General features: G+C 40.9%; 1 protein-coding gene across 1 annotated transcript in view; it reads left to right on the top strand.

The window, feature by feature from the left end:
- Window positions 1-3,909: 3,909 nt before the first annotated feature.
- Window positions 3,910-13,968, top strand: part of LOC136863426 (neuroendocrine convertase 1-like) — a 55,373-nt gene continuing 45,314 nt past the window's right edge. The window contains exons 1-3 of the mRNA XM_067139839.2: window positions 3,910-4,023; window positions 8,692-8,904; window positions 10,837-10,937. Coding sequence (XP_066995940.2) covers window positions 3,910-4,023; window positions 8,692-8,904; window positions 10,837-10,937 — 428 coding nt within the window. The remainder of the gene's footprint in view (window positions 4,024-8,691; window positions 8,905-10,836; window positions 10,938-13,968) is intronic.

Here is a 13,968-nt window from a genome sequence, read left to right as displayed (position 1 = left end):
TCATTGAGTGTCATCTTCATTTCTGGACAAGAAACTTTTAAAATGAGTTCAAGACACTAAGAAAACTCGCTTTGGATTTATGAACTCTGTTTATAGGGCTAAATGGATCTTGGGAAGGACCGGGGTCGTTTAGCCACAAGAGATAACATGAGTGAATGACTTGTGATATGTGTATACTGTTTAAATGAAAACTAGCGGAATGGCCATACTTAGCACGGGATAAGGCATAATATTTAATTTTGTCAATCACAAAACATCGGAACTAATTATTTAATTAGTTTGTAAAATATATTTGAGGCAAATTTCAGCCCTCTACATTGTTGGGAAGAGTGTAATTCAGTGACATTCTGTTTTAGGTTTTTTCCCTAATTCCATTCCGCTTATTTTAGTACACTGAAATAAAACATCTATACTTTCCGTTCTTACCTTAAAGGAATAACTCAGACAAATGTCAGCCCTCTAGTTTCGAACTAAGAGTGAATATAAATTATATTTAAGGGAATCAACCCTATTTCACCCCCTTGATCACAAAACATCTCCACTTTCCTAAAGAGATTTTTAGGAACACTACAGCTAAATTTCATTCTTCTAGCTTCTCGTGAACTGTGAGAATTAATCATAACGTAAGTGTGGAACTTATATTTCACACATTTTGACAAAAATGGTTCGAATAAAACATCTCTGCTTTCTTTACCTAGTTTACAAACACTTTTGCCCAAAATCATACAATTAGCTTCGTATGAACTGATGATTCGCAAAATTTATTTAGAGGGTAATTATCCTATTTTCACCCTGATTACATCAAAATATATTAATACATTTCTTTATTTTGAATCAAATGCTTATAAGGAAACATTTTGAGATATTATTTATCCTTCCACTCGCAAAAGGCTAGGGGATATAATTAGACACAAATATTCGGTATAAGCTAATAAGTAAACTTGTGTCCTCCTCCCGAGGTGGTGCAGTTCTTTTCAGGCACACCCCCATTGGAGGTGAGCTGCATGTACCCTTTCAACCACATACCAGCCCTCCTCCCATTCTTAAATTTCTTGCAGTACCGGGAATCGAACCCGGGCCTCCGAGGACGGCAGCAAATAACACTAACCGTTACGCTACGGAGGCGGACGGTATGAGCTAATGAGGGAAAGGGTTTCTGATGTTATATTGTGAAGGGCGGTAAAAGTGAGGTAACTTCCCTAAACACAATACAACTAACTCAATGACATCCCAAGAAGCTTGGGAACTGCAATTTTAATTCCGTTATTACGTGATTAATTGTGTGATATTGGAATAAATACACCAATTTCAACGTTGTTAATTCTTACAGTTCCTTGCAAGTTATGGGGCTGAAATATGGCACAGCGTTTACTTATAATATATTTTGGAGAAATACCGATCTTTTATTCAGATGTTTTATAATTAACATCATCATCATCATCATCTGTTTACCCTCCAGGTTCGGTTTTTCCCTCGGACTTAGCGAGGGATCCCACCTCTACCGCCTCAAGGGCAGTGTCCTGGAGCTTCAGACTCTTGGTCGGGGGATACAACTGGGGAGTATGACCAGTACCTCGCCCAGGCGGCCTCACCTGCTATGCTGAACAGGGGCCTTGTGGAGGGATGGGAAGATTGGAAGGGGTAGGCAAGGAAGAGGGAAGGAAGCGGCCGTGGCCTTAAGTTAGGTACCATCCCGGCATTTGCCTGGAGGAGAAGTGGGAAACCACGGAAAACCACTTCCAGGATGGCTGAGGAGGGAATCGAACCCACCTCTACTCAGTTGACCTCCCGAGGCTGAGTGGACCCCGTTCCAGCCCTCGTACCACTTTTCAAATTTCGTGGCAGAGCCGGGAATCGAACCCGGACCTCCGGGGGTGGCAGCTAATCACGCTAACCACTACACCACAGAGGCGGACTGTTTTATAATTAACGGCATAAAATCTCAATTTTTGACTGAATGTATACATTTTAGTAGTAGTACATAGCCTAGTCTTGCCATGCAAATACGATGGATACCCTGAAAAAAGTGTTGGCGTTGATTGCGGCTACTTTTAGTAGAAATGCTAAAGCACGTGCTTTCAAAATATTGACTACATACTACAGACTTCGAGGAAGGTTGCCACATGCTATTTTTCTTTGTCACCCCGACATGAATTTTGACCCATTTTTCTCGTAGTTCTACATTTGCTCGTGGAAATAAATGCCACTACCTTTCTGAAGTTTACTTTTGCAGAATGGTGCACAGCAATAAACTATTGTTTATCACGCGCAATCAACATCCTGTGAATAGAATGTTTACAATACTCTCTCGGCTCTTGTATATTTATCAGTATGCAAAAAACATTTACATAATGTACATCCACAGCTTGTTTAGTCATTTGACTGGCTCAGTAATGGAACGAATGAAGCCCCATCTAGTGGCGAGGATGAGAACTATGCCGGCTGCCGAAGCCTGTCGCACTCCTCTGGGGCAGTGATTAATGACTGACAGATGATATGAAATGATATTGGAGAGTGTTCCTGGAATGAAAGATGACGGGGAAAACCGGAGGAAACGGAGAAAAACCTGTCTTGCCCCTGCTTTGTCCAGCACAAATCTCACGTGGAGTGACTGGGATTTGAACCACGAAACCCAGCGGTGAGTGGCTGGCGCGCTGCCACCTGAATCACGGAGGCTTCTATTTTCTTAATCTTACGTTTAAATTTAAACCATATACTCACCACCAGCTGAATACACAAATCAACGTCTCTTATAATTAATTTTAAGGCTTATCTTACACAAAAACCCACTAACTTACCTTTTAGCTTCACAGTTTCCGTATACGTCTGTGTTGTTGAACAGTGGAGGGCTAACACGAAGTCTAGCGGCGACGCTGGAACTAGAACCTATTTCACTTTGTGTAAACTGCCATGCGGAGGCCTTATTACTAAACACGTAGGCAACGGTGTTACATATTCCACCGTTTGTATACGAATTATAGTCCATCCTATAAGAGGCTCAGTGCAAGGTATTGATTAGATTAGATATTTCCAGGTTGAAATTCCACCTTCACTAGCACCATCTCTTACAGAATTATCGGCGTTCTCTAGTGCAGATGTTGTTAATGAAAATAATAATTCAAAGAAAAACGATACATTTATGGGAAAACCGATATATTATGCGATAAACTGAATCAAAATTTCGGTATCGATATATCGATAAATCGAAAGGAAAATATCGGTATTTCGTAAAAACCGATATTTTGTTGCCATCCCTAGTTGTGAAAAGACTCTAAGATATCGTTAACACGTCTTCCATTGAGGAATATCGCAGTTTACTTAACACCAATATGTGTAACGTACGTACAATATTATGTATTTCTGTCATCAGAGGTAATTCAAAAAATTCAAACTACAACGAAAACGAGATAGCAGAGTGCACTAAGTTCCTCTTCAGAGTCCGGGGAGATCGACCATACCGAGGAAGAAGAACAAGTGAACTAAATAATGGACAAAAGCTCCTATTTCTTAATCGTAGCTTCTCTTTTCCGAAACCTTAGTCACACATGTAAGTTATCTGCCCCGTCCAGTGCTTTGGCTGAATTGTACTGGCCTTCGGTTCCGAGAGCCCCGGGTTCGATTACCGGCTGAACGGGGTTCTATAATCGCTGTAGCTCAGAAACAGGATGTTTGTGTTCATCTGAATACACAACTTCAAATCATGCAAAAAAAAATCACGCTCTAGTGAATAGGCCTACATACCGCGCCTAGATATTTGCGATGCAAGTGGTGACTCATGGCAGTAATGTTGCGCGGCCCAAGATAAAAGCTTTGCCTCATACAGACTTGATGCCTCAACGATCATGGCTGATGATGAGCAGATGATGAATTAACATTGATGCTTTCACGGCCAGCACTTGTAGACATAATATGGGCATTTGGGCTTATGTCGAGTCAGGAAAACAAGGTGAAACACCCTTACGTTTCACAGAGAACTTTGCTCCGCGCCTTCAGAAGAAAATCTCGACTGTTGAACCTGTAGTGGTAAGCTCGTTCGTCACCAGGTGGCTCGCTGTATGCAGGCACAGCGCTCCAAGCGGGAGCTGACGACAACATTAAGCCCGAATTACGGCCCACTTGATGCGTCGGGAGCGTAGCGAGGGATCCAGTCGGCCGTGCACGAATTAAGATGTTCTATCACACCGTGTGTGCATGAGAAGTATCAGAGAGGACATCAGATGTATCAGGCACGAATGTGGTAGAAGAAAGAAATGGGAAATAATAAAATGAAACACAACGAAAGACGCCCTGATAGAATAAAACAGAGCTGAAGAATGGAAAGAAAGTATGTAAAAAAAAGCAGCGGATGATAATGATGTGAGACGATGCGAGAGGGGGGGGGGAGGCGGCGCATAACCGGTGTACACTCGTTTTTAACACATAACACATAGCTTGGAATGAACCAACTGGCGATGACCAACATACGAATTTGGATAACATCGAAACGAAAAAACAATATACAAAAGACAGGGAAGAGAACTAGCTACGTAAATCCTTAATGGCGGGCAACAACGTATTACTTAATTGATAGCCATTGTCCCTGATGAAACTGATGATGAACTGATGATGATGAAATTATTTCCTCAGCGCAGGAGCAGTCACAACGCGCGTCATTCTTTATTGCGGGAAGATGTTTCTACTTACCGTGAGTTAAGAGTGTAAATTGTGCGGTATTGGAACGGCTGTAACTCAATAATTCCGGCACATACGCAAACAACATTGTGGTCGAATATAACACACTTTGTCATACAAGAACGCAGCACGGCATCACCCACCTCGCTTTACGTGTTCAATTCCGCCACGGCAACACTTTTCAACAAACTATAATCGCAGTTAAGCCCGGCTCCATGCGTGCTGACCTTTGGTCCAGAGGGTTCCTGGTTCGATTCCCGGCCGGGTCGGGGATTTTAACCTTAACTGGTTAATTCCAATGGCTCGGGGGCTGGGTGTGTGTGTGTGTGTGGTGTATTCAACATTAGAAATCATTCTAGGTAGGGCCCTCATCTTCACAGATATTCAGGTCGCCTAATAGGCTGTCTGCGAGAAAAAGACCCGCACCGGGCCTCTCCGGAGGCCATACGCCATTATTATTATGGCAGTTAAGATCAGCAGTGTAACGTTAGGGCCTGCAGAGCCTGCAATGCACATTCGTTACGCCTCTGGCTAAGATCACTTTCACACGGGTCCTATTTTTCAAACGCAAACCGGCATTCTCCTTATAGACTCGCACTTCACAGCTTCCCTTCATGATCGGTCCTCAAAGCGCTAAAATTTATGAAATTGAAGTTGTCCAAAGGAAAGTAAAAGGTACGTGTAGAAATTCGAAATGTGCAGCCGATGGAAGACGGAAGAATGCACTATTGTAATAGACAATTTGACTGAATACTTTTCTATGACAATACCGGACACTTGTATATCAAGTGCATTGAGTGGAGAGCCAACAGCGACGGCGATGACATCTAGTGGTACGGTGTGACAAGGCCGGGAAATGCGTACTCGCCTTTACTACAGTTGACAAAAATGCGACTGCACTTTTTGGAAATATTTGTTAAAATAATAGAACAATCAAGATAACCTATACTAATCTATAAAGAGAGACTCTGAGTTTCTTTGTATGTAACAGTTAATTTCAGAAACTACTGGACCACATTTGAAATTTCTTCCACCATATCAAAGGTAATATAATTTTGGTGAACATAGGCTACGTATCATCTCGGAATATCAAAAGATTCCTACGAGAACCGTGATTGAAGGGAAAATGGCAGCAGTAAGAAATCTGAATGTATGCCTGTCTGCGAATTTTCAGGTAAAAGGTACCACCGACGAAGCTTAAATTTGGCAAGCTTTTAGCTGGTACATTCGGTTAATATAGAGAATACTTAATATCATGCTGTATTTTAAGTGGGACATGTAGTGAAAGAAAATGTAAAGGGCATCTGGCCTTAGAAGTAGGGTGAGTCCATTGAAAGTACCTAATCGAGGTGACTGAGAAAAGGCCAGAAGGAAATGAGGAGAAAGGGAAAGTTGTTAAGTATTCCTCCCGGAGGCTGGATGGATCCTCAAACGAATTCTCCTTTTAATTTTTAAGATATATTGAAAGGCACGGCTAGTATAATGCTCGTTTCATGGTTAATGAAGGAGAAATTGTATATTTTAAAATTTCATCCTACTAGTTGATGTTACCGTGCTACGTTACGGAATTCTATATTGTATGCAGAATTCTAGGTGAAGAATTTTACACGTTGTGAGTAGTGATTTGTTAAAGTGCATGGTTCTTTGCTCTATTCGAGAAACACGACAGGAAGGTCGCCATACGTCCTTTCTCATGTGAAGAACTGGTTGAGGTGTTTACATTGTAATGGCAGACCACTTTCCCTACTGACAGTCACAACAGAGTTGGGCAGTTTTCAATAAAGTGGCTGACACTCACTCTCCACCTGCCTTTTTATATCCACAGAAGGACTGTCTGCGTGGTTTGTCCAAAGTCTTGAAAGATATGCCAATTGACATAAAACCAACATTGCAGCAATATTAACGCAATAAAGCGTTTGCTTTTTAAATACATATCTGCGTGAGTACAAATTCAAGGGAAAAACTATTAATGATTAATTTTCTTAAGACGCCATCTCCATACGGAGTTTGGTGATCCACGTAGCCAGATCTGATCTTCACAATGCAACATGAAAGGCTTCTTATGATATACACCTGTGTCATCTTCGAACGTACTTTAACCATGAATTTCTCCGTCTACCAACCGACCGTTTCCCTTGTATCCTTCTTTCAATAATTAGCTGAAATAATTGATACCGCTCACCCCTCATAACATGCTCTAAGTATGTGTTTTACTTTGTTTTATAAAAAGAAACAGTTTTTCCTTTTTCATATGGTGAAGGACCTGGACATTTGAAATTTTCAATATCCATGGTATACTCAAGAGACGGCAATACAGATACATTTCAAGGGCATCTGTACGTTTTTATGTGCTTGGGTGCAGAGTCCAGCTTTCACATCCATATAAAAGAATAGGGAATATGTAGCAGCGGATCATGCGGACTCGTAGCTGAAGAGTGAGATCTGACCTTACAAGGAATTTTTCATGGTATGAATTTTTTCCTTGTCTGCTTTATTTTAGATTTTATTTCTCGTTTGGAATCACATTGGTCATTCGGCATGGTGCCCAAGTATTTGAAGGATGACACTTGCTCTACTATATTACCTTTCATTGTTAGATTTGCTCGTACTGACTGTTTAGAAAACACCACTATTTTTTTCTAAATATTTTGTTATTGAAATATATATGAAATAATTGACCTTGGCATTGGCGTCGTGTAGTAAGGTTCCCTATATAACGTGCCGAAAGCCTGGATTCAATTCCAAACCTCTTTGTAGTGTTCATATATGGAGTGAAAGCATGTGACGTTGTTGATGGTGATTCGTCCCTCGGGTTAAGCTTTCAGCAGAACCCTTGGTGTTATTTAATGGGAGTAGCCTGTCTGCACACACCGGATTTCACCCTCTTCATACTTCATTGTCATCATGCCATACCCAGACTCGAGGTCACCTATGGGCGTCAAATTAAAAAAACTGAACCAGGCGAACCGATTATGTCTTCGTACCATCGCGGAACAAAAAACCATACGCTAAAATCAATATGTATTCCACGTTCGGCTCCATGGTTAAATGCTGGCCTTTGTTCCAATAGGTACCATTTTCGCCAGATCGGAGATAAGTTAATTCCTATGGCTTGGGGGCTGGGTGGTTTTGACGTCTTCAGCATTAAAATTCATTCTTACAGACACGCAGGTTGCATATACGACGTCAACTCAAAAGACCTGTTCCAGGCCTCTCTGGACGTCACACGCCATTGTTATTACTGTATAACATCTATTATAATAATTAGTGCACAAGACGGTCAACATTCACCTATTAGAGTGGTGCCATCTAGGGAGCTTGATCACCAGTTTCGAGATTCCGATTAACAAAGAAACCAGAATCTTTCAGAAGGTTTCCTGTGGCTGAGTTAATTGAATTTTGTTAGGTGACACTGAGTGATTGACTAGAGATCTCTATTTAGATTGAGACTTTCACGACCAGTAATTGTAGACGTGATAACAAGCTTTTGGACCTTTGACGTGTCAGAAAAAAGAATGAAATTCTTCAGGTATCGCAAAGAAATTTGATCCGTATCTTGAGAAAAAAATATCGTCTGTTCACGAACAAGACTTCTCTAAAAAGAAAGAGATTCAATTATTATTTGAGAAATCTTGCTCGAGAACGGGCGAGATTTTCTTCTGAAGACCCGGAGCAAAGTTCTTTGTGAAACGTAGGTAAATTCAGTTTGTTTTCTGACTCGGGAAAATACCAAAAGCGTATTATTATGTCTAGTGATCTGCAGTATGCCAACGAAAGTAACGTGGCGTGCCAAGATTTTGGCCACCTTTCAAAAATTCGTTACTTTAGCTAGAATTGAATCCGCGTACTTAGGAACGTGATTCGCATACTCTATCAATGATTCGCCGAAGTAGCTTGTTTGCAAAATGAACAGCTAATTTTCAATATGCTGTTGATTTCTTCTTCATTCCAGTGTTATTGAAGTGTTGGTCTCTCTCCATACTGTGTTTAAGCTAACATTTATCCTTTTGTATGTTGCAGGGAAGGGGAGGAAAAGGCGCTATTTTCGTATGGGCGTCAGGGAACGGTGGCTCCCGAGGGGACAACTGTAATTGTGATGGCTACATCGCCAGTGTGTATACACTGTCTGTGGGTAGCGCGTCGCAGCACGGCCAGTTCCCCTGGTACGGTGAGCGGTGTGCATCTACGTTTGCCGCCACCTACTCCAGCGGGGCCTACTCCGACCAGATGATTGTAGGTTCTATGTTGCAGTTCTTATTTCTTAATCGAAACATTGTTAACATGATGGAAAATTGCTCTCCCAGTTTTACTTCTGAGGTTCAAATTTCACCCACTTAAGTTGAAACAAAATGAACAGATGGTGAACGCGTCGGCATCCGTGACTGTATTCTTCTATAAATAGAATCATTATCCCTGTAACAGAGACGAAGATTACAGGTTTTAGGTCTCAGCGAAATACCTTAAAATATAAACAAAAGAAAACAGGAGCAATTATATTTCACACAATTAAATGAGGTCAACTAAATATATCATTGGCAAATAACAAAAGAAAGATCCTGTTTGAACAAAATAACAAACAGTTCTAAAAATGAACACCAAAATAAAAACATTCGTTACAATTATTACAAAATACGCTTGATGAAGTGGAAAGAATGGAAAATAAATTCCATTGTCATAAAGCAGCACGAATAGGTGACATTAGATCTGAAAGTATGAAATATAGTGAGAAGGCAGGGATGAAATAGCTTCATGGAGTAATGAGATTAGCATAGTGTGTTACTGAGGTACCTTCTGATTTGAAAAAAAAGCAGTAATTGCACTTATCTACAAGGAAAGGGAATAGCAAGGATTGCAACAACTACCGAGGTACCTCACTGGTTAGCATATCAGCCAAGGTGTTCACTGGCATTTTGGAATGGAGGGTGCACTGAAAACCAGGGGCTGTCAGGATCAGATTTTCAGTATGCGCCAGGTAACTGAAAGCCGCTACGAGAGGAATATACATTCATATTTATGTTCCGTAGGTCTCGAGAAGGCATATGACAGAGTCCGAGGAAAATGATGTTCGTCGTACTGGGAATTATGGGATTACGGGCATATTATTAAAATCAATCAATGGCATTTAGGTTGACAATTTGGCTGCAGTGATAATTGATGGTAGAATGAGTACTTGGTTTAAAGTACTGACAGGGGTTAGACAATGCCACATTCTTTCACCTTTGTTGTTCGTAGTTTGCATGGATCACCTCTTGAAAGGTATTAAGTGGTAGGGAGGGATTCGATGAGGTAGGAATGTAGTAAGAAGTTTGGTGACTTGGTCTTAATGGCAGATTGTGCCGAGAGCATGCAGTATATCTTGAAACTTGAAAAATGTTGCAATGGGTATGGTATAAGAATTAGCCTTTCCAAGATGAAATTGATGTCAATAGGTAAGAAATCCAAGAGAATTGAATGTCAGACTGGGGATACAAAGCTGAAACAGTAGATAATTTCAAGTATTTAGGATGTGTGTTCTACCTGGATGGTAGTACAGCAAGTGAGATCGAACCAACATGCAGCAAAGCTCATTCAGTAAGTTCTCACTTGCGGAAAACAGTATTCTCTAAGAAGGAAATCAACTCTCCGACGAAACTGTCTTTAGATCGGTCTGTTTTGAGACCAAATTTGCTTTGCGGGTGTCAAAACTTATTCAACAAGTTAGAAGTAATAGCCATGATAGTAGCAGGAATGATCGTTTGTACAAACAGATGGGAACAGTGGCTGGAGAGTATTCGGAATGTGGAGATAGATAATAAGTTCGGAATGAACTTGATGATTGAAATTCTACCCATGAACAAGCTTCGGTGGTGGGATCATTTGAGTCGAATTGAGGAGGATAGGTTATCTAGGAGAATAATGGACTCTGTTATGGTGGGTAAGAGAAGTAGAGGGAGATCAAGACGACGATGGTTAGACTCAGTTTCTGACGATTTAAAGATAAGAGGTATAGAATTGTACGTGGCCACAGAAGATTGTGGTGGTGGTTAGTAAATTCACAGAGGCTTGCGGACTGAACGCTGAAATGTTGTACACCACCCCCTTAAAGGAGGATCAGCAATAAATTAGAAATAATATCCCATGTGCTGCACATTCAGCTTGATATTTATATTACTTGTTCTGTTACAGGCCACGACAGACCTAAGAAACTCATGTACCATCAAACACACTGGAACGTCGGCTTCAGCACCCTTAGCGGCAGGAATTATAGCTCTAGCTCTCGAGGTGAAGTAAGTAAATAAAACTGCGAATTTCCATTTCAAAAAAATTTTCATAAAAGTTTGCGGTAGGCTGAGTGGTCTACACGGCGCCGTGTGTTTTCGGGCGTGAAAATATCTGCCCGCAATGAAAGAAATGGAACAATGCAATATTATTTACTTTTATTCGCTGCGTTAACATTTTAAATTTTACATTTTTACATTTCAAATTTTAGCAGCATTGTTCACTGAAGCACACGATTGTGAGTGGGGTGATGATATGACAAAGAAAATATGAAGCTAAGCGTTAGTGTAGTTATGTGTCGAGCGAATGTGAGATAACAGCTAGTGCTTCGCAGAGTCATTGGAGCTGCACGCCGCTACTAATGTCAGTTATCTTCAATCACCACTGACCAACATTTAAGGTTGACGCTCCAATGGCCGATTCCCTAACAGTTGCTTACATAGACTGCCCTTAAATGATTTCAAACGTGGGCGTACAGCTGTGAGTTTGAGCTCGGGAGATAGTGAGTTAGAACTCCACTGTCGGTAGCCGTGAAAATTAAGGCCTCGACAGCTTCCTTACCTCACAATCCCTTTCTGTCCCATAGTCGCCATAAGAGACCTATCTGTGTCGGTGCGACGTAAAGCAAAACGAAAAAAGGAAAAGATTGGGATTTTATCCAACATTTCCTTTAGTCCAATCCCTAATTCCTCTTCCTATAAATCTACATATATATCTTTCTAATTTAAATCCAGTATTTATGTTTAAATTGAGAATGATAATTTTTTAGGAAAAGTTTTAATTGCTTGATTTATGCCATCACTGATTATTCTACTAGACTGGTAACAAAATGGTAGGAAATATTTTCCGTCTACCTCTCGTACTTGATCCTTCCGTGAGGATATAGTTGCATCATAAAGCAAGCCTCTTGAGGACCAATCTTGAGGAATCTCTACACTGAGCTTGGTGAATAGCTTATGGAAGGTTTCCATCCATCCATCCATCCATCCATCCATCCATCCATCCATCCATCCATCCATCCATCCATCCATCCATCCATCCATCCATCCATCCATCCATCCATCCATCCATCCATCCATCCATCCATCCATCCAATCCAATCCAATCCAATCCAATCCAATCCAATCCAATTAAATCCAATCCATCAATCAATCACCGCGGATCTGTATTTAGGACTCTCGGCCAAGTGTGAGATTCCCTATTAGTTGTTTACTTAATCTTCTCCTACATGATTTCAAATAAGTTGGAAATCTATCGAAAATCTCCCTGGTAAATTGTTCTAATCCCTAGTTCCTCTTCCGATAAACGAGTATTTTCCCCCATTTTTTTCTCCCCTTGGATTCCAAGTTTGTCTCGATATTATGATTCTTCCTACTCTTGGATACTCCATCCAAGACAGGAATACGGATATACAAATTGTTATAACAATAAAATCATTAAAAGGTAAATTGCATTCAATATACGTACATTTAATCCTTCCAGCCAAGAATGTCTCGAGTGATGGCAAGGGTAGTGTGTCATTTTTTTTTAATTTGGTGCTAAAATTATGTAATTCATGCTTAATTATTCTTAGCTTAGCAACATGTTTTATGGTAAACGGGTGAAGTAGCTAGAGTCAAAAACTTTCAAACTCTCTAGGCGTTTTCAATAGTGAAATTATCAGTGCTTCCCCCCCAGTGGGCTCATAAATGCCTGTCTTTGGCTTTCATATCAACAATGTATTTCCCAGTAAGAAATCATATTTTCATTCATAAAAGTGGAGGTATATACTTCCCCTAGAACACTGCCACTACATTGTCCTACATAGGACACTTGCAGTGGTGTCTCAACGGAGCACCAGCTGCCACCATCTTGTAAATGTGTAAAAAAATCCTTCTGATGATCTCACGGCCACACTGTGGTTATTTCACAATTGAAAAGATCTAAAGAGGTTGAACGTCGTTAACATTTGCATTCGATAAATTTAAATTATGGTTTCTTTCTCGGAACTTTTTTTTTGGTAGTCGGTGTCAGTTTCTGCATTTCCTTTCTGGTTCTGTATTTCATCTACTAGATTACTTAGATGTACTGTAACATATGCCCCACGTATTTACATATTTTCTTTCTTATTGTACCTTTGATCAGCGCAGCAATCCCCTTTGCACTAGTTTTAGTTCTATCAAGAATACTTAATATCAATAAGGCAATTCGATTAAATCAGTGAAATTCATATTTCTGTTCCATGAAATTGAAGATCTTTCATAAGGACATCCCATGTATTTATCCAATCTATCTTATATTTAAATGTCAGGAGGTCTGAACATACGGTGAAAGGCACTCAGACAATAATGTTGAAACTTGTAAGCTTGATAAATGACAGATGTGTGAATAGAAAGTGTCATCGGGCACAAAGGCAAGAAAATATGCGAGGATAGGGGCAAAAGTCATGGCAATTATTTTTTTCTTGTAGATTTGTGAACGGATCACAAACGTATATGTGTCGTGTGGAAGTTATGAAGGCATAGTGTGTATACCGAACAACAGATGGCTCTGTGATAGCTGGTAGTAGCGCAGCGAGGGCTGTGAAATCAGTCAGTTGGTGAGTGTCGTGCGAGATGGAAGTAACCCGTGTTGAGCAGCGCGCTTACATCACAATAGCCGTTCTCCGAGGGAGAAATGCGATGGAATGTTACACTGAATTAGTGGAATCCCTTGGAATTAATGCCCTACCATACCGTACAGTAGCACGGTGGGTAGGAAAGTTTCAGCAAGGACGTGTGTCAACCAGTGATGAGCAACGTTCGGAACGACCTGTCAGTGTGCGGACCTACGTTGCACGTGCCGTCATCGAGCAGCTCCTGGATGAAGGACAGACGATGGACGCTACTGAAGTTAGAGAGGGCAAGTGGCATCGAGAAACGCACCGTCCACAGGATAGTGCGTAATGTGCTGCAACTACGCAAAATCGCATCGTGGTGGATCCCGCATGCACTGACGGAAGTTCAAAGGTGGGTACGCTATGCAATATGCTCCCACCACCTTGCACGCTGGCAACAGGAC

Source organism: Anabrus simplex, chromosome 1 (assembly GCF_040414725.1).
Source record: "Anabrus simplex isolate iqAnaSimp1 chromosome 1, ASM4041472v1, whole genome shotgun sequence".
NCBI lineage: Eukaryota > Metazoa > Arthropoda > Insecta > Orthoptera > Tettigoniidae > Anabrus > Anabrus simplex.
Note: the sequence above shows the minus strand (reverse complement) of the source record. Positions and strands in the feature narration are given on the sequence as shown.